This window comes from Danio rerio, chromosome 3 (genome assembly GCF_052040795.2).
Source record: "Danio rerio strain M-AB ecotype USA chromosome 3, GRCz13ab, whole genome shotgun sequence".
Classification (NCBI taxonomy): domain Eukaryota; kingdom Metazoa; phylum Chordata; class Actinopteri; order Cypriniformes; family Danionidae; genus Danio; species Danio rerio.
In genome coordinates this window covers 22,221,707-22,247,415 of record NC_141023.1, presented here as the reverse complement: position 1 = coordinate 22,247,415, position 25,709 = coordinate 22,221,707, and the positions used below count along the sequence as shown (strand labels likewise).

The window sequence follows — 25,709 nt, the reverse complement described above, 5'->3', positions numbered from 1 at the left end:
GAAAGGAAGAAGGAAGATCAGCCGTGAGAAGCCGTGGCAAGCAGCAACATTAGCAAAAAAGCAACAAGACCGTCCTGATCAGCTGCAGATCAGTGGAGTCCAGTCAAGAACACATGAGTAGAGGGTTAGAGCAGGATGACTGAGGTCACAGGGAGGGTTATGAAAGAAAAACAGCTAAAGGTGAAGCTCATTTCAGGTGACACATAATCCATGCCTGTACTGCTTATGTTTCTAATGGAGTTTTCAAGGAGTATCCTTAGACTTTTTTAATGCTGCATTCCATTCAAACGTAGATCTAAATAATGAAATACTCTTCTTTTTAGCTTTGTACTCATCCAATTAATTCTGGAAAAACGTTTTGTTCAGCTTGACTGTTTTAAACACTGATCGTAATGCAGAGTTCAGACTGCACGATTTTCAAAGTAGTCACGTCATGGATGTTTTCACACCGCATGACTATCTGGGCTAGCGTTTTGTCGCTTCTTTGTTTCACTGCAAGATGGATCGGCGACAGGGGTTTTCACACTGTATGACTTTACAATAGGAAGAATTGCCGACAACTTTGTCCAAACTTCGTCTCACAACCAAACACAAGCAAGAAGTGACATGGAAACAACGCGAGGTCACATATATCTTTTGGCAATAACTGCATAATGAGAAAGCATTAAATGGGGTGGAAAATGTACACAGTTGCACACCTGACCTTTGAAAGAAACTAGCAATTTATCCTCAACCTATTTCCTTTTGAATGCGGTTGTGGTATTGCTCAGATGACACGCAAACAGACACATGTGCTCCTGCCAAATTTACACTAGATTTTCCTCCATTTCTTGGGTCCAAATAAACTAAAAATGAGCGCTTTTATCTTCTCCCCAACCTCTAGAAGGCCTGCAGATACCCGCACTAGTAAATGCTGCTCTTTTGTTGGCTGTTGGTGATCGCCAATGTTATTTTCAGAACACCTTTCATTCAGCATGATTTGATCGCTGACAGCTCCAGATATTTAGCATACCAAATACTCAATACAAATGACTCATCAGCGATTCTCATAGATCGTGACTTTGATAATTCACACTGTGTGATTGTCACTCGCGTACACGAGCACCGATTTGCCTGTGATTTCATGCATTTGTCAGCGATTTCTCAAAACCTGTTGGCGAGTCAAAATCAGGGCTAAAATCATGCAGTCTGAACTCGGCATAAGACACATTATCTAATCCAAAACACAGAAATAAGCTCTGAAACATAAGAAATTATTTTTCGTAAATATTGGAAAAATTATTTATTTGCGGAAATATTTTTATATATATATTCAAAAATTTGTTCATTTAAATAGAAAATTTGTAATAGTATGATTTGTAATAGTATGTCATAATATTACTGTTTTGACTTCATTTTATGTTAATATTCAAACAATAATTACAAAAATATATATTTTATATATAAAAATTTTAACCCAAAATTTATAGAATACTGATAAAAAAGAATCATAGTTTATAATAATAATAATAATAATAATAATGACAACAACAACAACAACAACAACACTACTTAAACCTATTCTCTGCTTTCATCCAAGCTCCAAATTTATGTAAATATATATATATATATATATATATATATATATATATATATATATATATATATATATATATATATATATATATATATAAATGAGTTTAAAGTGGCACTTTATTGCATTTTTTTCAAGTAGGGTAAGCTAGTGAATCCAGCTATCCGAGTGTAATGAATTACAGGGTCCCACTTTATATTAAGTGACCTTAACTAATATGTACTTACACAGGAATTAATAGTTTGTTACAATGTACTTATTGTGTAAATACATGTATTTATTGTGTACTTATGCTTGAAAAAATACCTGTATGTAATTACATCTGTAACTAACTTCTGTAATTACATTTGTAAATACACTGCTGACCATTCTCTACACCTTAACCCACCCTTAAACCTACCCATACCACCAAACCTGTCCATAATCCAACCCCTATCCCAACTCAAAAGCACCACAACTGTTCTCAAATACATTATGAACACAGTAAGTACATTGTATTTATTTTTTGATGCAACTACATAGTAGTTAAGGACACTTAATATAAAGTGGGACCAATTACAGCACTACAAGTCTAATATGGTAAATACCTTATTAAAAAAAAAATAATAATAATATATATATATATTTCTTAACAAGTAAACAAACAGTGAATTTTTGTGTACAAACATTCTGGTGATTCTGACTTTTGGGTTGAATGGAACACAGCATTACAACCCTAGCTCAGCAAATACCCAAACATGTAAGCCGATAATGGTTTAGCATTAACAATTTCAGTAAGAAGGCCCGTTTCCATTTAAGCCTACCTATTTTTGCACCCTTCTTGAGCAGTGCCACCACCACTGACGTGTTCCTGCATCCAACCGCTCGATCCAGTGGACGCATGCCGCTGTAATCCACATGCTCAATCATCGCACCGTGATCCACCAGAAACTGCACCTGGAACCATATTAGACAGCCCATTTTTAGGTGAACACACTTTTAAATTGAGAACATCCACTCTATGATGGTCGACTAGAACAAAACCAACCACTTCAGAGTCTCCGTAAAATGCAGCAAGATCCAGTGGAGTGCGGCCGCTCTTGTCTGCATGGGCTGTTGCTGCACCTCTCTCCACCAGAGCACGAACCAACGGGAGGTGTCCTTTAAGACAGGCCCAGCTCAGCGCTGTCAGACCCTCTTTGTCCATTAGAGACAATGACGCACCTGAGGAAGAAGTTGCAAAGAAGTCAGAAAGTCAGAGAAGTTTTGTTATTATTATGCTTTTTCTGATATTACTTTCACCTAGTGTGCACTATAACGGTTTTCTAGAATGTTAAATTTTTTTGTTGCTACAATTAATTATGTAATTGGAGCATAATTATTGCTAACATTAATGCTACTAAAATATATTATTAATTACTTCTCTCTTCATACAATTTATTAAGTTAAATGAAATACTGCAATGTTTAAGGAAGGAGTTCCTTTTATTTTTGCCATAGTTCAAACGAAACATCTCATATATCTGTATTAATAAAAAAAAATGACGCACAGGCTGTACAGTAGTTTTTCTGACAAATTGTTTCAACGGAAATTCGACATGCTACTCTGAGAGATTATAAGAACTGGCAGGGATCATATACTTTTACATTTAGCTGGACATATTATGGACATAATATTTACTGACTATATCAGTCTGGTATAACCTTTCGTTGAACAAAGCTTCTTATGTGCACTTTTTTTTTTTTGCTGCTGCCATCCTCACTTGTGTGTCACACACCTTAAAATTTCCCTACAGTTTTAACAAGTGGTACTCACTGCAGAGGCACATTGACAGAGCTGAACTCCAGCAAGGGGGAGCATGAGCTCCAGCTCTTCTTCCACAAGTGATGTCACTGGGGTATGGGTTTGGGGCGGGGTAGTTGTACGCATTAAAACAGCTTGTAGGAGGAAGAGCTGAAGCACAGGCTGCCCCTCATTAAAAGTGAGCTCCACCCAAGTAGGTTTGCAGCGAGCATCCTCTCGGTTTTGGCGCTGCTTGTATTTGAACACAGCTACAGCCTCGTACCCTCCGGCCATGCTAAATGTACACCCCTGACTGTTTGTAAATAATTTTCTGCAATGTTTTAAAGATCAGAGTGCAGATAAATGGAGATACTGTCTCCCCTCTCAAAAAACAAAATGAGTTTGTTTATTATTGTGAGTAGCTTCTTTCACACATACAATCTTTTCCGGAAAATTACCGTTAAATTGACAGATTAATTACCCTAGTTTCTGCAATTTTCCTCAATGAGAAGTATGACGATGATATTGATGGTATGATAATGTACAAGATGTGGAAACATATAAAACTATCAACAAAAATCCTGGCCCCTTCATGTTTACCAATTCTAGCAAAACCCTTGATGATGTTTTTCTGAAATAATTCCAAATGTCATTGCTTGTGCAAACAGCCAATGTTTGATAATGTTTGAATTTATCAATAAAGTTGTTTTGGTAATTTAACAGCCATTCACCAGGATTGTGAAACGGGCCAGTATTGTGAAACGGACTAATGAAGACTTTTTGTGTGGCAAAAGCAAATCCAAACTGTTTGTTATAACAGTTTGGATTATTCAGCTACTTTATTTGGTGTATTATTTGCGAACTTGGGCTCAATATGTTATCATAAAACTGACATCATTAATACTGCTCATATCACCGTGTTCACAAGTGCTGAGTAAGCCTCAAGAGCTGGAATTCAGATATGAATTTGATAGAATTTTGAAACATGCTAAATAAGTGGCAGACAAATCCCAAAAGGCTAGGCCATCAGACCAATCAGAGCAGAGAAGTGTTTTGTTGTCCTCAGGTGGATGTAAATCTTTCTCAGGAGACCTCCAAAAGCATACTTAGGAACCTGAAAATAGCATAACAGATAGTGCAGCAGTAAATTTAGTGCGTGAGCAGACCAGCGGTACCTTGAGCCAGCAGGAACTCTGCAGTACCCAAATGTCCTTCAGAAGCAGCCATCATTAGAGGTGTTCGCCCTTGTTTATCAGCCATGTTGACATCAGCGCCATGATTTAGCAGCAGGTCCACTATCTGCAAACGCAATTCCAACATCTCAGACTGAAACATTTGCAAAATGCAAATCTTCAAAGTGAAAATGCAGCAGTAGGAGGAGCCGACCTGCCAGTGTCCCTGCCGAACAGCGCTGAAGAGCGGCACGATGCCCCTGCGGTTGGGCTGAGCCACAGCGGCCCCCTGCTCCAGTAGAAGACGACAAACATCCAGCTTTCCCCGACCCGCTGCAGCTGTCAGAGCTGACATACAGATAGACATAGTCTCCTAAGTGAGTAATCTCTGCACTCACAGATTTAATGGAATATACAGTATGTAGTGTTGTACCTGTTTCACCCCACAATGTATCAAAGTTGTTTATTTGAGCTCGTTCCTCCTCTTCCTCATCTTTCTCAGGCAGGTCGAGTAGGTATGATACAATCTGTTAATGAATAAGAAAAGTGTTATTAGCAAGCTTTAAACAATTTGGGGATAGTTAAGTCGATCTGGTGAACCTGTGATTAGAAATAACTGGTTCAAAAGGATAATTTTGTGTAGACTAGAAATCACTTGGGACTGTATGGATTACAGCTAATAGCAGGGTGCCAATTATACATTGCCTATTTGATTATCAGCTTTAGTTTTTGTAATACAAATGCATGACTCAATGAACTTATTGAAGTTTTCAGTGTTTTTAGGTATAATGATTATATTTGGATTAATCTCTGATGGACTGTTTTAACACACACATGCAGTTCACAAAGATTACCTTTTATAACTGAAAGATTACTGTTATATAATGCCGAATTTTGCCGAACGGCGACAAGTTTGCATCCTTTCATCGATATGGATGATAGCATCTATTAAAAATAGACACTATAAGTCTAATTTGACTTTACCTTTAGCCTATTTGTAGATACAAACACTTATTTTACAAAAGTGTCTTTGTAGACTTGCAGTGTCTATCATTTGGCTGGATCTGTTGGTTTCATTAAAACGACTGAATATATTCTGACAATGGTATGAACTATCACAGGGGCAGTGAAATTTACATTTATATTACTCAAGCCTGGTTTATAATCTATGTGTCCACTAGTTCACTTGAGTGCGCACAGCGAATGTGATGTCATCGCTGTGTTTGCGGAGGTTCACTTTGGGTGCGCGTGACATGATTTCAGCTGGCGGGGCACATGATTTTTTTTTGAGACTCGTGCGAACAGTGCACACATCATCAGGTTTAATTTGAGTTAAATATGAACCATTTTGAAAAGATTTTGTCTGAAACATGTACGCCTATACAGACATCTTTATGATTCGTGATCATACAGATAACCAGATGATCAATAATTCTTGGCTAGAAATTACAACAGCAGTTTGGAAAAACCTGAGAGATAAGGTTGTTCAAGCCATACTAGGCCATAGCACAATTACAGAAATATGTTTTACCACCATTCATAGGTTTTACACTGATGTACACATTACAATTTTGAATTTAAAACAATTTAATAGTTACAAAATTAAAATGAAAGAACAAATCATTTATATTTGAACCTATCACTTTACAATAAACTGAAGCCTGCTTTTCTAGGTTTAACTGATAATGGTACGGAATGTTGGACCATTATTGCCTTTTTAGCATAAGTATGGGACAGAAACTAGCCAGAGCAGGCTAAATCTAAAAAAGTATCTGTATTTAAAAAAATCTTGAATAGTTATAAAAATCATTATAATTATTAAAATAATTAATAAAAATACTAAAAATTATTAGTCAAAAAATCTTGAATGATATTAATGATATGACGTAGTAAGGGAAACTTCCTACTTCTGAAGGTCAGTTTTTTTTGACCGCTCCCTGTCGTTTTAAAGAATAACAACAGCAAAAGCAGCAAGTATAAAAGCCTCGTTAGTTATGTGAGGTGCGCGCAGTCAGCAGAGGTTCATCATTATTTAAGATAAAGATACATGCAAACTATTTTCCACTATTCACTGGGCACTATTCATAAGGTTTCGACGTTTTGCACCAAGCATTAATTAAAAGGATCAAACCCCCACAAATCTGTACTTTACACTCTGGATAAAAGCCATATTTATAATGTTCAGTTTTAACGTACAGACTGATTGTTTCAATTCAAAAGACCTTTAAGTGTGTCCTAGAGCCAAAGTTATTCACTTAGACTTGTCTTTGTATGCTTTTTTTGACCTGATAACTGCTGACTTGCATTTTAAGAATCACCCGTTTTCCCAAAGCATTACCTAAATCTACTAAAGAAAAAAGGCACCTACATCTTGGATGGTCTGTTTACTAAGAACAGTTTTACATTATTGGATGAACTTTATTTACTCACCTCAGTATAGCCCATACTAGCTGCTGCAATGAGGGCCTGTTGTATTGCATGACTCTTGCTGAAGGATCCAACTTGTTGTCCGTCTGTATTCCACTCACACTGGACTAAATACTTCACCACCTCCAGATGACCTCGCAGAGCAGCGTGAACAAGTGCACATTGACCGTTTTTATCCAGATGATCCACCTGAACAGAAACACACAGAAGAGAGACAGAGATGAAGCCTCAGTGACTGATAACTATTATATCGTGTTCTTATTGGTTATCACTGACCTTGGCTTTCTTGCTGCAGAGAGCGGTGACGATGGACAGGTGACCCGCGGCGGCTGCGTAGCCAAGAGGAGTGAGTCCGCTCTCTGAAACACCATCTACATCGGCCCCAAACTCCAACAGCAGAGCTGCAGTCTCCAGGTAGCCCAGGTGAGCATGAACACACAGGATTGGTGCATTATTCAACACCTCTGTGCGGTAGTTCACATTAGCTCCACCCATAATCAGCAGACGAGACACCTGGAGGAAAAGAAAAGAGGGAGGAGCTAAAATAAAACCATTGCTGAGTCCGAAACTACTTCCTATCAACTATATCTGCTTGTTAAGTCATGACGTATACGTTCGGTAAAGTATGAAATACTGTTTCTGTGTCCAAGCCGCTACTCATTTGAATTAAGAAAATATTAATTTATGGCCATAGCGATTGTGATTTTCGAAAGTATTACATCGCTTTTTAAACGTTTATTATTACAATTCGTTGAGTCTCCCTTTAGAGTTTGATTAAGCACTTGGAAGCTGATTTGCATGACTTCACACTTAACAAGCAAACTATATAGTGCACTATATTAAGTGATGTTCAAATTCAGAGTCAACGACTTCCTCTCCTACATTCATTCACTATGTTTTACCTACAATGCACTCTGATTTCGATTGTAAATTCGATGTACACTCTTTAAAAAGTGTTTCACAAAATCCACTTCAAAGCAAAAGAAGAATGGTAAATTTCATTCAGGATTACCTCAGAAGTTAGCAAAATTAATAATCAACATGTTCATAGACAAGTTACATAGAAGGCTTTCATTTCTAATCTGATAGCCTCAAAACTACACCAAACGATGTGAGCTTGTGCTGTAATCAGGACTGGCATAGGTACATTGTGTTTCTCTACTGTTTATTTTAAAACCAAGCATATAATTTAAGATAGGAAAGTTTAAATCTGGCTAGTGCACTTCAACTTTATGTCTCATAATGTTTAGGAATTCTGTCTGCTCAAGCCCATTTGGGTCAAACACAAGACGCACATGTTGGTGTCTGAAGCAAATTACATTTATAAAAGATAAAGATTTAAATTTACATCTAATTTGCATTTTGAGGTTGCACAGAGATCCTTAAATAAAGTCTCATCTGGTTTTAAATACCTTGACATTAGGAGTGTAGAGGTTTCTCAATGAAGCCAAAGCTGTGGAGAGTCCTTCTGTACTGTAGGAAACCCACAACCCCTGCAGCACTGAGGAGGAAACCCCAACCTTCTTACTCAAGCCCTGCATTCAAGAGACAATGCAGTTAATAATTCAAAATAAACAAACAAACATGGCAATATATTTCCAGTAATATTTTTTGATAAACAGTTGTTTACTGCTGCACACAACTTGATACAAAGTTTAAGAAAGCTAAAAACAGGTAAAGGTTGTTTTGTTGATCTAACCTTAAAGATGTGAGCTTTGAGAATGTGGTGGCCAAGTTCAAGGGTCTGTTGTCGATTAAGCTTGCTGTCTTGCCGTGAAAACCAGAATGCAAGCAGTGTGTGGCCACTCCTAAAGAATCCAGGGGGAAAGATGCAGGTATAAGTAGGGGATTTAAGAGGCTTTAGTAAGATTTCCTATGTTCATTTCATCATTTTCAATTTCCTTCTACACTGTGGCATATTTTGGAGTGTGAAACAATATTCAACAAGACAAAATGTGGAACAGGAAATCATGAAATAACATTTTGATGAGATATTCAACAGACAAACATTCTCACCTGGGGTCACAGAGAAACTTGGTCTTCTCTCCATCCTCTCTCCAGATGAGCCACTCTCTGAAAGAGGGGTGGATGAACATGCGGGTTCCATCACGTCGTTTCACCAGAAATGGCGACAGAAGCTCAGATCTCTGCTGGAAATCCTCCCACTCCATGGATGCTCCACGCATCATACCAGCGTTCACGGCACCATAGGCCTGCTCATCGGTTAATGGGTGCAGAGAAGCTACAGCCACGTTTAGCAGTGGAAGAACACGCTCGAATGATGACTGAGTTGGGAAACGCATGTTCAGCTGCAGCAAGTAGACCTCAGCCAGATTCACTGGAACCACCTAAATAAAAACATTGGTGTTACAAAATAAAATAAATATATGCCAGAAGCTTATTCATTATATACCATTTCAACACAGAACCAATCTAAAATGAATGTTTGACTTTGTTGAGCCCTGACCTTGTAGCTAGAGCTTTTGAGCACAAGGTAACCCTTCTCAATGAGGTCCAGCGTGAGCTTTAGGTACAGGTAGGAGCCCCGGCTCAGACTCTTGAGATGAGCGCTAAGTTTTGTGAAGGCTGTGTTGTCCAGCTTGCCATTGAGTGCCACATTGTTCTGAATCTCCTGGCTGGCATGAAGCCGGTGAAGGATGTAGCCTTGCAGGTCAGAATCAATTGCATCACTTTCTTCCAGACGATCCAGAGAGATACGGTGGAATGGCAATGGACGAGTCACATCCTAAGGCCAAGAGAAAAAAATAAAATAAAAAAAAGAGTACATTTCAGTTAAATAGATGGATTGATGGAGGAATGGATGGAGTGGTTGGATGGACAAATGAAGGAATACGGGAAATATTAGTTGGATACATAAATGGTTAAAGGGAGGTAAAGGGTTTTAATAAAGGGAATGAGGGAAAGATTTAAGACTAGCAATGGATGAGGGAACGAATTTAGGGATCGATAGAGAAATGTAGAATGGAAGTGGAATATGGGAAGATGGATGGATTGGTAGATAATCAAAAATAGATAGAATGAGAAAAATGAATGTTGAAATGTAAGAATGGTTGGAGGGGAGGCTGAATAAATCTACGGAAAGATGGGTGGAGAGATTGATAGATAGATGGATGAAGGAATGGAGGGATAGGTGAAATTGCAATGGATGAGTCACATACTAAAAACAACAAAAATACATTAGAGTAAACTAAATGGATAGATGGATGGAGGATTGGGTGGGTAGAATGATGGAGAAATTATTCGAAGGAATGGGATGAAAAATGTGATAAATGTGTGGAGGGGCAATGGGTGGGAAGTTGGAAGAATAACAATGGATGAGGGAACAAATGTTGAAATGGACAGATAGAGGAATGGAGAAATGGAGATAGAATATGGGGAGATGGACGGAGCGGATGGATTGGTAGATAGTCCAAAATAAATAGAATGAGAAAAATGAAAGTTGAATAGTAGGAATGGGTGGAGGGGTGGCTAAATAAATCAAAGGAAGAATGGGTGATGGATGAAGGAATGGAGAGATAGGTGAATGGAAATTAACAGATAGATGGAGCGATTGAGAACTGCTAGGAAAACAGGCAGATGAATGGAAGGACGAGGTACATGCAAAAAGGATAGATGGATTGGGAAATATGGATGTTAGATGGTGGGAATGGATAGAAAGGTGGCTGAATGAATGGAGGGATAGATGGTTGGTTGGATGGATGGATGAACACTAATAGATAAAAGTATATAGAGAGATGGATGGAAGGAAAGTAGATGGATGAAAAAAATGGATGAAGGCATTGAGATGAATGGATGGATGGATGGATGGATGGATGGAATACAGACCTGTAGTGTTGTTCTGACAGTGACCACTAGTTTTAGCCAGGGAGGAAACCGCTCAATAGTTTTGCACAGAAAGGAAACAATGGTTTCTCCATAATCCGGTTTGTGGAACTCTGCCTCATTCAGCCCGTCAATCAAGATGATCAGATTCTCCTCACACGCAATCTTCCTCTCTGTAAACAATGCAAGTTCCATCGATATATGTTAGAATCCATATAAAGTATGAACCCAAAATCCATAAACATCAGTATACTAATTTGAGCATGCATAATCAGGATTTTTCACCTCGATGCAGGATCTCCAGAGGCTCCAGCAGGCCCCTGCGGAAGGCATTGAAAGGGTCCTGGACGCAGGCGCGCAGGCTCAATGTGCTTTGTAGGTGTGGCTGGCGGAGCAGAAGATCTCTGTAGGCCTGCATCTGAGGTGCCCTGCACAACAATGCTGCCACATTGTGCACAAACTCTGGCACCAGGCATGTGTACGCGTTGTCTGACTGACAGTAATGGTACGCCACCACCTACAGCAGGAAGAAGAAACACATGAGTCTGAGTAGAGTAAAGCTGTTTTAAATTGACTTACCTACACTCATTGAATTTAACTGGCAAAATAATTTTCCAAGTGTGCCAATATTTTATTATTTATTATTTAGAATTTATTAAAAATAAAAAACCTGAAAAACCACATGTACATAAGTATTCACAGTCTTTGCTCAATACTGTGTTGATGCACCTTTGGCAGCGATTACAGCCTCAAGTCTTTTTGAATATGATACCACAAGCTTGGCACACCTGTCTTTGAGAATTTTTGCCCATTCCTCTTTGCAGTACCTCTCAAGCTCTATCAGGTTGGATGGGAAGAGGCGGTGTACAGCCATTTTTAAATCTCTTCAGAAATGTTCAATAGGATTTAGATCTGGGCTCTGGCTGGGTCACTCAAGAACATTCATAGAGTTGTTGTGAAGCCACTCCATTGATATTCTGGCCGTGCGCTTCGGGTCATTGTCCTGCTGAAAGATGAACCGTTACCCCAGTCAGGTCAAGAGCACTCTGAAGCAGGTTTTCATTCAGGATATCTCTGTTCATTGCTGCATTCATCTTTCCCTCTATCCTGACTAGTCTTCCAGTTCCCATTGCTGAAAAACATCCCCACAGCATGATGCTGCCACCACCATGTTTCACTGTAGGAATGGTATTAGGCAGGTGATGAGTGGTGCCTGGTTTTCTCCAAACCTAACGCCTGGCATTTACTTCAAAGTGTTAAAGTTTAGTCTCATCAGACCAGAGAACTTTGTCTCTTATAGTCTAAGGCCCCGTTTACACTAGTGCGTTTTAGTTTTAAAACGGTGTTGTAGAATGAAAACGATCCGCGTCCACACTCGCGTTTTACCCAGCGTTTCTGAACAGCTCTCCGTCCACACCAAAACGCTGAAAACGCACATCACGTGACCACACACACACTCTCGGGCAAGCGCTCCAGCATTTTTACCCAGATGAGAGCTCTGCTTGTCGGACTGCTCATCAAGCATCTCCCGCTGGATCTAATCTCACTATATTTGCTGAACGTGATATTTCATTCATGTTGTTGTCTTTATCTAACGACATAGGCCAATTCCCTGACTTTGGTCATTGACATCTATTAAGTTACTTGTTCACGGGTAACATGTTTTGGTTAAGCGCAAAGATAAGTTAATGATTAATCCAGGTACATTGACTGATCGCTTGCCTTTACTTCCTACAATGTATAAACTTATTGTATGTTATACTTTTATAATTATCGATTATTAAAACTGATGTTCAGCAAAAGAGAGGGTATGTTTCGTATTTTCACTGAAATTGAAAGGAGATCAGTTGTTATCGGCTCCGTTTTGTTATAAATATCCACACAGTGAAGATGACGCTCATATATGCAGCACGACGCCTCAACATTTCTGCTGTCTGTTAAGTTGCTAATATTAAAAAGAAAATAGGCAGTTCCTTAAATCATGTTTACATTTTATTGTTGAGAAAGTGAAACAACGTAGCCAAGGTGATGTGAATGAAGTTATAAAGTACACTGTTCCCTTTGAAGATTTACCCGTGTCCTCGGTATGTTTTCCATATCAAACTGAGAAGGGGGAGACTGCAGCCTTGATCAAACTTGCGAAGTCTTAACTTACAAGAAGAGGATGCGAGACTGAACTGTGTGTGGGCTACTTAATATTGAGGAAAAGCCCCAATCAGATAGGCGAACGTTTGCAGCCCCGCCTCCGTTTTCAGATGTCTCCGTCTTTCCCCATCCACACTGAGACGGAGCAGCAGCGTTTCAGAATGAAAACGGCCTTTCCAGCGTTTTCAAAAAGCTCCGTTTTTGGCGCTCGAGAACTCCGGCGTAGTGTGGACGGATGGCGTAACCGTAGCAAAACTTATGCGTTTTCTAACTAAAACGCACTATTGTAAACGGGGCCTAAGAGTCCTTCAGACGCCTTTTGGCAAACTCGAGGCAGGGAGTCGGTTCCTTCTGGCCACTCTACCATAAAGGCCTGATTGGTGGATTGCTGCACAGATGGTTGTCCTTCTGTAAGTTACTCCTCTCTCCACAGAAGAATGCTGGAGCTTAGACAGAGTGACCATCAGGTAATTTGGTCACTTTCCTGACTAAGGCCCTTCTTCCCCAATTACTCAGCTTAGATGGCCGGCCAGCTCTAGAAAGAGTCCTTGTGTTTCCAAACATCTTTCACTTACGCATGATGGAGGTCACTGTGGTCATTGGAACTTTCAGAGCAGCAGAAATTTTTCTGTAACCTTCCCCAGCCTTGTGAGACAATCCTGTCTCAGAGGTCTACAGACAATTCCTTTGTCTTCATGTTTGGTTTGTGCCTTGACACAAACCCTGGGACCTTGTATAGGCAGCTGTATGCCTTTTCAAATCTTGTCCAATTAACTGAATTTACCACAGGTGAACTCCAATTAAGCTGCTGAAACATCTCAAGAATGATCAGTGAAAAACAGAATGTATCTGAGCTCAATTTACAGCTTTACAGCAAAGGCTGAGAATACTTATGAACATGTGATTTTTCAGCTTTTTTTCTTTTTAATAAATTTGCAACAATTTAAAAAAATCGTTTTTTCACATAGTCATTATGGGGTATTGTGTGTAGAGTTTTGAGGTAATAAATGAATTTATTCCAGTTTGAAATATGGCTGTAACATAAAAAAGAGAAAAAGAGAAGCACTATGAATAATTTTCAGATGCACTGTATATTATAGATGCATTAAAATGAACAAAAATGACATTTATAATGGCATAAAAACTTGTAAAAGCATGTGAAGACAGGATTTAAACAGGCAAAAGCTACTTTCATAAGTCTATATGAATTATTATTAGAATATTAGGCATTTCTACTAAATATACAGCAAACAGCTCACTGATAAATTTATCACAATAAAGGAGCTACATCTGTGCTAAATGTATTTTTAGACAAAAAAAAACTTTCCAATCTCCAGTATCTAGTGCAGACACTGTTCAAAAACACAATGAATATTAAATCTAGAGTAAGATTCAAAGCTCAGGAGTTTCCATGTGATGAAGGGGTTCTGCATTAAACATCATTGAGTTTGAGTGCATCGTTGGCCTTATTCCAATACTCTAAAACTGCTGCTTCCTTGGATTCACTTCGCCTGTGTGCATGCGTGTGTGTGTTTCAAAGCTTGTATCATTAGCGATGCAGAGCTCTGAGTATATCTAATGGCTGTGCTGGGAGACTCTGTGCATATAAATATTTGATAAAGCAACAGAGCCGCAATAAACCTTTGTGCTTAAAAGAATAGAGAGAAGAGGAAAGCGCCAATAGAGAGAGAGAGAGACGGGACAAGATTAATAAAAGAAGAAGGAGACAAAGCAAGAAACAGGGAGACTGAAAGTAAGCCAATGGAAGAGGAGAGCAGAGGAGAGAAAGACTGAATGGCAGGCTGGTCTTGTGCCCACTGTGTGGATATGAGTTGGCACCTGGGCAGCCAGTCTTCTGAGCGCCTCCTCCTGGCGTCTCCTCATCTCTGGTGTTCCAGGGCAGCTGCTTCCTCCAACCAGAGTGCCATGAGCAGACTGAGGCTGACTCAATGGTAGCGTGTCTCCATCTGACAGAAGACACAGCAAAAATGATATTAACTGAAACTACTCAACACAGGTCTGAACATACAGTAAATATACTGGGGTGTTCAAGCATCCAAACCAATTTTCCCTAATAATCTATCAATTATTTTAACAGGTTTATTATTTGAATTATTTTTAAAGGTGTCATTTTTAATTTAGTTTATATACTTAAAGAAATAGCCAGGAATATTTAGAACATGAATTATTTGATGACAAAGTAAGACACAATTTAATGATCACAGTGCATCCTCAAACTATTCATTCATCTTTATGATTCACTATTATGCCTCAGACCACAAAATTTTAAATATTTTGCCAGCAATATGTTTTTGATCATTTAAAATGTTATTATTAAATTTAGTATGAATTTAACTTTTGAATATAATAAGCAGAGATCATCATGAATAGAGATCAGAGATTCATGTGACATTGACATTTGACTTGACATTGGTTCATTGACATGTTCATTTGACATGTTATTTTTGTAAGTTATTTGACAAGTAATTGAATTAAAATATTGTTATATAAATTATAAACATCTTAAAATACATCATTTTTACAAATATAAAGACAATGTACATGTAATTAGACGTACAAATTCATATTAAATACAATTTAAAACATAAAACATAAGTATAGAAGTTATTTCAGATTTCTTTGGTTATTTTTAAACAAAAAACAACCATGATTATGTTATCCAATAAACTATCAGCTAACTATCCCAATGCCTCTAAAGCAGGGCTTAAGTAACTACTTTTAATGTTTTAAATTCTAAAAAGGTTTATCTCTGTTGGGCACTTCACAAGTGACATTAGGAAAATATCTTCAGCTGTAGTATAAACAACTTATAGTTCTTCCGCAGACCAAATAAATAAATAAATAAATAAATAAAAAACAGCATACAGGTTTAAGATCATAACTAGATGGTCAGTGAAAAGAAAGTTACAGAACTAAACACCTCTGTATGTTCATGTTTTAGTCTGATAAGTGATGTACAAGCAAATCCACTCACGTTTTGGTGAAGCGTGTGGACTGTCAGAGGTGATCTGTCTCATGCGGTTGCCGTGGCAGCTGAGAGCCACCAAGCGAGAGATGATGGCCGTCTTGCCGAAACCCACGTTGCCTACAATAATGACACCTTGACTGGTGGTGGACTCACTGCTGCGGAGACACATGTCCACTTCCTGGAACAGCCACTCTCGACCAGTGAAAACTGCATCAGGTGTCAAACTGGGCACTTCGAAGAGCAGCGGTTTCAGGGCGATGTCCGGCGGCCGATACGGAGCAAAACGCACTGCAGCAGGGGAAACAATGGCAAATACTGTCATGAAAATGGGTTTATATTGCACATTATTCACCCAAATAACCCTTCAAAATGTTCCTTTTGATTCTACTGTAATTAGAATGATTACAGTTCAGTTTCCAATTTAATCAAAAATAAAATAACTAATAGATATTGCCATTTAACATCTTTTCTCTGGAACCAGATACACAAGATTGCCTCTTTGCACCTTCCAGTACTATTTGTAAATCAATTATTATTATAAATATATTAATATTCACTTTTATCATTTGTCTTGTCAAACTTGTTTTTAGATACATTTTTACATGGCTACTTTGAATAGCTTTGCTATGTTAAATTAACTTTATAAATACATTTGACTTTACCTACTTTCAGTGCAGGATTAATTGCGATTAATTTTGGAAATCTCTTTGTATCACTACATAATTCAGAAAATACTGCATAGAGTTAGAAAAAATTATGTGTAGAAAAAAATCTACATAGAATAGATCATATAAAATAATCAGGCAAATTATGTATAAACATATCTCACTGAAAATATTTGAAATAAATGTTTGCATGAATATAAATAAAACTTTGAAGCTTGGTTTGGAGATTTATACTTGTGAACTGAAGAAGAAAATTTACAAAAAAAAAAAAAAAATGCATATTGTAGCCTGACTGAAATCTACAGGCACAAGTAATTAAGTAAGTAAGTAAGTAAGTAAGTAAGTAAGACAAAATTGTTGCATGCAGAATTGTTGCAAACATTTTATTTGTGTTGAATTTAAACAAACAAATTAAATTTAATAATGTTCAACTTAATTTGTTTGTTTAAATTCAGCCTAAATAAATTGTTTACAACCACTTAACGTAAAAAAATGAGTAAATCCAAGGAATAATTTTTGAATATTTTTTTTTCAGTGTAAGTAAGTAAGTAAGTAAGTAAGTAAGTAAATAAATAAATAAGTAAGTAATGTGCATTTATATAGTGCATTAATTGTGTATGACCATTCACCCAAAGCACTTTACAATCATGAGGGGGCTCTCTTCTGAAATAATAATATTCTTTAAAAGTGACAATTAAGTATATTGTTGGACATTTACTTAACATTCAACTAAATAAATCTCGCAAGAGAGAGGTGCATGTTTTTTTTTCTTTTTTGCCTATAATATTGCACCTTCAACATCTTCCATCTGCACTAACCATTTTGAACCAGCAGGGGGAGATGCTATGACTAGAAAAAAAGCTAATGAATGACAGCTTACGCAAGTCAAGAGCTGCAGTGTGAAACACCATGAATCAGTGGCTGTCGACGGGGTGCCTTGACCCATTAATGTACAGCACACAAAAAAAAAACATCTGAAAATATCCCATCAGCCTTCATGCATCCAGAACAGCCGTAGAGCTGTTGCCATGGCTACAGGAACCCACCATTGAGAATGCTTGTTGCTTTTGTTCATAGATTACTTGTCAAATTCACAGAGAGCATGCATAAAGCCACATGCATATTCACGAGCCCCTTAATCCGTCACATAAAGATCCTTTAAAACAATTCTCATCAAAAATTCATGTTCAATCATTATTCTTTTGCGTACATACAAATGGCTAATCTCAATTACTGATAATATTCGATGCAAGTGTCATTTCAAAAGCAGGCATGGATATTAGGGGGGAAGTCTTTGAAGTAATTAGAATAAATTATTCAAGACTGCTATAGAACTTCCTGATCATATAGGATTATGCTGCAACATGTGTGATGGAGCATTTCATGAGATTATTTATCCCTTCATTCGCGCTACTAATTAGCCAGATAACATGTGAATTTATTATCTGTGCATTAGCATAAGAAGGTAGGCGGGGTTACGCAGGACGAGGTGACCTTTATGAATGCATATGCAGAAGAACAGCACGAAAAAAAAAGAAAGGCAAGAAATAAGGACAATGGAGAGAGATAGAAACCAGAGCAGCCGAGCTGTAAAGAACTAGAGATGAGAAGACTGCAATAAAGAAGAGGTGAAGTGAAAAGTCAACCGAGCACAACACAACCCACAGCAGTTTAGTAGCATATATTAAATCTCCTTTCACAGTAGGGTAGCTTCACATTACTATGCGCTTTCTGCAGTTAAGTGTCATTATTACTGGCGGAAATGGCCCTTAATGCGTTCTGAAAGAGTACTAATGCATGAAAGAACCTGATTGTAATTGTGGCAGAATTATGTGATTAGTAATGATGTGCTAGAATTACTATCTACAGTAGTTATATTCAGCTAATTCATGTCTGATGAACGGTTTGAGCATCACATTACTATAAAGGCTTCAATATACAGTACATCGAGTGAAACTGGTTTGACGTTATTTTGATCAAAAGAAGGCCAAAATGAATGCTACATCTGAAACTATAGACTCTGTGCTTATTTTGGATACTTTCTAGAACATTTACCTTAAAATCAACTACTATTGGTTTATGGAGATTATTTAATAGCATGTGTAAATCGGAAGTGCTGCCTTCGTTTATGTGAAAATGTTCTCTGGTTCATTTCTCCACTTGTGTTTGTCACATGTCTGACAGTAAAAACAATTACTTTAATTTGAAGAAAGCCAGCCAACCAACCAACCAACCCAACCCAACCCCACCCACCCAAATCAACCCAATCCCTCAAACCTACATCAAATCAAACCAAACCAAAACAAACCAAACCAAATCAACCAAACTCCACCTACCTAAATCAAATAAAACCAAACCACCCAAATCAAATCAATCCAAACCAAACCCCACCCACCCATATCAAATCAAATGAAACCATAACCAATCCATACCAACCCCACACACCCAAATCAAATCAATCCAAACCAAACCCCATCCACCCACCCATATCAAATCAAATGAAACCATAACCAATCCAAACCAACCCCACACACCCAAATCAAATCAAACCAACCAAACCCCACCCACCCATATCAAATCAAATTAAACCAAAACCAATCCAAACCAACCCCCACACCCAAATCTAATCAAACCAACGAAATCCTACCCACCCAAATCAAATCAAACCAACCAAATCCTACCCACCTAATTCAAATCAAACCAACCCAACTCCACACACTTAAATCAAAATCAAACCAAATCAAACCAACCAATTAACCAATCAACCAACCCCACCAACCCAAATCAAATAAAATCAAACTAAATCAAACCAACCTACCAACCCCGTCTACCCAAATCAAACCAACCAAAACTATCCCTACCCACCTAAATCAAACCAACCAAACCAATCAAAACCATCCCTACCCATCCAAATCAAATCAAACCAACCCAACCAAATGAAACTAACCCCATCCCACTACACCCCACCCACCAATAATAAAAAAAAAAATCAAACCAATTCAAACCCCACCCAAATCAAATCCAGCCAAACTAAACCAAACCGACCCAACCCAACCTAAACTCACCCACCCCACCCACCCAAATCAGCCAATCCAAACCAAACCAACCAACCGACCAACCAAACCAACCTAATCAAACCAAACCCACTCAACCAAATCAAACCAAACCCACTCAAATCAAATCAACCCAACCCAACCCAACCTAACCCCACCAAACCAAACCAAACCAACCCAATCCCATGTGTAAAGCATACAACTCTGTTCTAGTGATTTTTAGATATTTTAATGAAAATAAATTACATATTGTGTCTTTACCAGTGTAAAACTACTAGAATTTTTTAAATGCGTTTTTTAATAGAAATTTTACTAATCACATTTCACCAATGACTTCCATTCTTTGTTAATTACAGAGTTCTATAGTTTGATATATTAGCACAAATAATTCTAATCAGAAAAACCCCAACTGTTAAGAACTTCTATTCATCTGTAGAGCTCTCTAATTGTAAAACTGTAATTAAAAATGAATGGTAGTCAATGCAGACTTGTATAAAAGTAATTTGTGGGGATTTCTGGGACTGCTGCCAGCAAGAATTTCTTTTTACCTCTAATAAAGAATGGAAAAGAACTTCATCGTGAGCTTATCTAGTCCTCTATAAGGAAATTGGCATGGAGAGACTATTGGAGTTGTGAGTGAATAAGAAGCGCAGATCTCTACATGATTTCGGACATTTGGAGCCTTGACTGTGAGCTTTAGACAGCAGGCTGAGCTCTGACAGATGAGCCTGTGCTAATGCTAATACGAAGTCAATACATTGATCTGGATAGGAGACAGATTATAGCACAGCAGTCCAAAGGGGAAAAGCGAGAGCAGCAGGCCGAGGGGGGAGAGAGTGATACAGCAGAAGAGCTGTGTTCAGGGTTTTAATGGGGACATGCCATGTGTAGCGGAGAGCAGATGTAACAGAGCTAAAGTACATATACCAACAAGCGTCAATACGATTAACATTACACTGCAGAGGTTTTTTTTTAAAAAGGACATAATCAACCATTTGTATAACTCTGTTTTTGCTTTAAAATCAGTCTGAATTTAGGGGGTGTTAAAAAAGTAATATTGGCTACTGCCATTCATTTATAACACAACAAAAGTCTTTTTATTTTAAGGAGTCCTCATTACTGTATAGGATGTTTCACATGACGTCATTGATGACGCACGAAATTCAGATGGAGGTCAGGAAGTGATTCTTCTACATAGGAATCGCTAGGCGTACATCAAAATGTTTCTATTTTATGTTGTTTAAAATTATTTAAATCGGCCAAAATAAGAAATGCTGAACAGCTTTTATAGAATTTAAAAAGTTTTTGCTCATAAAGAGGAGAAAGAAATGCATAAACCCTTGCGACAAAACTAGACGTTTTTCATTGTGGAGCACCTTTTTCCCCTTACAAAAATAAATACAGTAACAATAGTGTAACTGTGGTGCATTGTGATGGTGTATACAGTATCTTATTCAGTATCTACCGCATCAATGATAGGCTAATATATATTAGTTTAGTAGCCCTCTTCATGATATAAGGATCATGCCCAACATATGTGGTTATTTTCTATTTATATTTCCATTGAAATGTGGTATAAATCGCAAAAATACAGACTTTTCTCTATGCCTCTCATTCAGTTTTTTACTGTACTACCTGCCCTCCATCTGAATTTCGTGAATCACCAGAACCATGTGATTGAAAACAACCTATGAATAATTATGCATCACTTGAAACTAACCCTAAACCGAACCCACATTTCAACCATAAAGTAAGTGCATGTACTTAATTAATCTCACTCAGTTGTTAAATGAATAGTTACTCTGCCATAAACATCACCCTAAAATAAAGTGTGACCCACCATCTTTTGTGGGTGTGGTAAAAATGACTGAAAATGATATTATTGCCTCCAGATCAGTTACAACAAAAACAACACTTGTGTACTACTGTAATGTTTGTGTAAGAAATAAAGGTTTTTGGATGTTTTCACAGATATATTTCAACAGGGATCACTTTTGAACTGTTGCTGCCTGTCCAAGAACATTTTAAAAACACTGAACAACTTTAGCCATGTCTCATTTCAGATGATTCCTCCGACAAAGGATGCAGACTTCAAAGGTGATTCCTTACTTTAATGCGTCCTTTAAAGCAGTAATTTCTAACCCTTTTTTTTTTTAACCCGAGACCCCCCCCCGGAAACTATTGTAAGGCTCCACTCCACATTTAATGATATTATCACTAATATAAGTTTACAGTAAGGTTGACAAAAAAGGTTGTTTTCAAACAAACGGTGTGTATACATACTGGATATGTTTATGCACAAATAATATCCAAATGTAAAATATGAAAGCAAAACATCAGTAGGCCATTTGCAACTAAAAAATGTAAGCCTTTGCGCCTTGCGGTCAAAAAAATGCTCTGAGTTTGTCACGATATTGGAGATGAGTCGTCTGCAAATGTCTTATTAATTTGGATGGCCTCATACATTCGTTAGTAAGAACTTTGCTGCAGATAATGCACTGTGGCTGGGTCAGGGACTATTTGCTTCAAGAAAATGGAATAAAAGCATAGTTCAGGTAACTATCTTGGCATTTTCTGCATTTCGTGTTTCTAGTATTGCTAGCGCTGCACCCCAAAATGTTTGGAGCTTCCTTACCTGGGTCCAGTATGCTTACTATTAGCTGCTGAAGGCAAATCAGTGAGTCTGTCTTTTTTCAGGAGGGCGAAATACAAATTTGTCCATTTTTTGGTCAGCCAGAGGATAAAATAAACTAAGGCAACATGATTGTTCTCCTCATCGTCTATAATTAAAATATGACGTGTCCCCCATTGTGGGCTGGGACGCCCCTGTCGGGAACCACTGCTTTAAAGGGTTCAGCCTTAAAATGAGACACAGGTTTCACTGTAAGAAATGCTGGGATCCACACAATTCCTTCATGTTGTCGAGACACAAATTGATTAGATAAGTTAACCTAATTGTTCTTACTAATTTAAGTGAATTAAACATAAAACAATTAAGTTGTCCCCCAAAAACTCAAGAATTGTGTGGATTCCACTAATTTTAAATAAGCAGTTAGAACAAGCAGCAAAAATCATTTTTGGAGTGTTTGTTTTATTAGTACATTCTTTTCATGCATTTGTACCCTTGTTTTTACATGATAAAACATACAGAGCATGCTAAACTCACTGCATACATGTACTGCATTTTATATGTACAAGACCTTTAAGAATGACAATTCAATTTGCACGTTGCTGCTGAATATTAAAAAAAACTATGCAGTTGTTGAACAAAAAAAAAAATATATATATAATGTCACATGTACAGAACAGTAAAAATGTGTGGAAGAGGAGTGTAGAATACTAAAAACAAGTGAAAGTGAGTGAAAGTATTACATGCACAAAATGGAAAAGGATTGTACAGACCTCTCATGTCTGCTTGTCCAGTTCGGCTCGAACCGGAGTTCTGACGTGGCATTCTCAAAGAAGTGCGCAGTGGAGCCTGTCTCTGCTCATCCAGATACGCAAGGTCCTCCAGGTGAGCCGAACTGGTGGCTGAAAAACAGAAACAATACTTACTGTTATCTTATATATATCATGTTGATGCTAAATATCATATGTTATTTCAAAACATAAAATGTTAAAATTTTACAACATTTCTATACAGGCAGTTGAGGGCAAAATTAGCTCTCCTGTGAAACTTTTTTTTTTGTTCAAATATTTTTAAGTTATATTTAATGGAGCAAAGACATTTTAACAGTATTTCCAATAATATTTTATCTTTTGGAGAAAATATTATTTGTTTTATTTCTACTAGAATAAAAGCCGTTTTCATATTTTTTCAGTACCATTTCAAGGTCAATATTATTTACCCCCCTCAAGTATTGTTTTCTCAATTTGGCACAAAACAAACTATAGTTAGACAATGATTTACCTAATAAAAATTCACTTTAAGCTGAACACTACTGTCTTAAAAAATGCCTAGTAAAATATTATGTACTGTCATCATTGAAAAAAATACAAATAAAATAAATCAGTTATTAGAAATCCGTCATTAAAACTATTATATTTAGAAATGTGTTGAAAGACATCTCTCTGTAAAACAGAAGTTGGGGAGAAAATATAAAAGAATTAAAATTAACAGTAAGGCTAATAATTCTGACTTCAACTGTATTGGTGCTTGAGCAATTTTATATGCATAAACAATCATGCTAATTAAGTACTTTAAAAGTGAACGCTAAAATAAATATTGGATCACACTTTTATCCACAAAAGAGGGAAGACTATAACAAACTCAACAAAGGGAGAAAACCGAATAATAACTTGGAAAAACAGCAACCATTTGTTATACTGTACTTCTTCATTTCAGCAGCTAAGTAAACACAGAGATGTTATTAAAGAGAAGCACAATATTCTGTTGTCATCTGAAGGATCTTACTGTTCCAGCTGAGTTTACAGTACCTGCACATCATTCAAAATCATCATGAGAGATCAGATTTCCTATCATTGTGTTAACCTTAAACAAACATTTACCACGGTAAAAAAAAAAACAAAAAAAAAAAACAGATTGAATTACCCTGATTTTGAAAGTAACAAACAATAACTGCATGTGATATTTACTTTTAATTAAAGCTACTAACGAGTGTAGTGATGTTTTTACAGTACTATAATAACATGGCTATATATGTAATTATTAATGAGATTAAAAGAGTTTAAGAACTAGTGTTTGTTTGTTTAGCCTATGGTTATTAGCTAGCATGAATATCTGCGCATGAATTCAGAGCCTTTTTTCCTTTGCTAATGAGGAGGAAAGTTCACGGTGGCTTGATGCACAAGATTATTAAGAACACAGTGGGTGGCCGCTGAATTTATCATGCCTCAAAGCAGCAGGAGAGAGCGATTGAAAGTATTTAACAGCGGCTAACATTGTTAGCACAGATGCTAAGGACGACTGGCCACTAACAATGTAAGGTGCAGAGCGCCACATACTAAGGAAAGCCTTTTGTTTTTCTCTGATGTGGTTTAATTGAAGACAGATTTCAGAAACAGAGCCTTGGCCTCATGGTACATGTGTGTACAAATGACAACTTCCTGTTGGTGTACATGTGCAGAACAACAGTTCAGTAATACAACCCTCCCCCAAAGTGAAACTCTGGAAAACATTAGGAGACCACTTCAAAGCTATTACTGCTTCTCTGGATTTGACATCATTAGTTTTGTGTTTGACAAAAATATTGAGTTGTGTTTTATTTTGAACACGTCTTCAAAATTTAAAAGTATCTTTTATATCTTTATTTGCAAAACATGATCAATATAGAACACAAAATCCATATACCTTAAACGTTATAAAATCATATGCATTTATACATATTTTACACTCAAACATTACTGTAGGTTTAAATTATATTATATTATATTATATTGTTTTATATTATATTATATTATATTATATTATATTATATTATATTATATTATATTATATTATATTATATTATATTATATTATAATAGTTTTAAACAAGACAACAATGCAAAAACTGCATAATAAAAGTTTGTTTTAGGCACATTTTTGTCTTAAAACTTAATTTAAAGACTTTTGACTTTTGACTGTCTTCACCTACTTAATCATACATTCAGCTTCAGTGTCCATTACATAATTCAAAAAGTAAAATTTTCCTCTTTTTTTGTGTTTACCAAGTTAAATAAACATTTAAATGAAATATCAGTTATAAAAAATACATTTTGTGTCTGTTTTATAACTCTGTTATAAAAGGCATGACATTCTTTATTGCACTGACAGGAAAAGCATGCAACTTGCATCAAGTGAAGTCACTTCCCTTGGTGGGAAACTCTGGAAGGTATTGAGGTGTGTAATTTACTCTTCCCTCTATAATTTGTACAAAAAAATGTAGGAAACACCAATAGTGGATTAATTAATGTCACTCTGTTATATTTCAGTGAATTTCTCATTTACTTTTTAAAAACATGAATATGACGAAAACTCTTACAATTGTGTTTTAGAAATACTATTTGGTTTGATATTAACAAAGCACAAAAAGGTCGAAAATATCAAATGTTATCGCCAACTAACTGTTTAAAAGGTTTA

At 36.9% G+C, this 25,709-nt stretch overlaps 1 protein-coding gene across 8 annotated transcripts in view; it reads right to left on the bottom strand.

Moving 5' to 3' along the window:
• Positions 1-25,709, bottom strand: part of tanc2a (tetratricopeptide repeat, ankyrin repeat and coiled-coil containing 2a) — a 247,990-nt gene that overhangs the window by 15,752 nt on the left and 206,529 nt on the right. For all 8 annotated transcript variants that reach the window (XM_087244297.1, XM_087244298.1, XM_087244299.1 and 5 more), the window contains 16 exons: positions 23,031-23,159; positions 15,917-16,198; positions 14,761-14,888; positions 11,062-11,293; positions 10,780-10,949; positions 9,401-9,679; positions 8,950-9,281; positions 8,633-8,741; positions 8,346-8,468; positions 7,210-7,446; positions 6,937-7,122; positions 4,940-5,033; positions 4,721-4,854; positions 4,510-4,633; positions 2,601-2,776; positions 2,377-2,509 (listed from right to left, as the gene is read on the bottom strand). In XM_087244297.1, the coding sequence (XP_087100423.1) occupies positions 2,377-2,509; positions 2,601-2,776; positions 4,510-4,633; positions 4,721-4,854; positions 4,940-5,033; positions 6,937-7,122; positions 7,210-7,446; positions 8,346-8,468; positions 8,633-8,741; positions 8,950-9,281; positions 9,401-9,679; positions 10,780-10,949; positions 11,062-11,293; positions 14,761-14,888; positions 15,917-16,198; positions 23,031-23,159 (2,868 nt within the window). The remainder of the gene's footprint in view (positions 1-2,376; positions 2,510-2,600; positions 2,777-4,509; positions 4,634-4,720; positions 4,855-4,939; positions 5,034-6,936; positions 7,123-7,209; positions 7,447-8,345; positions 8,469-8,632; positions 8,742-8,949; positions 9,282-9,400; positions 9,680-10,779; positions 10,950-11,061; positions 11,294-14,760; positions 14,889-15,916; positions 16,199-23,030; positions 23,160-25,709) is intronic.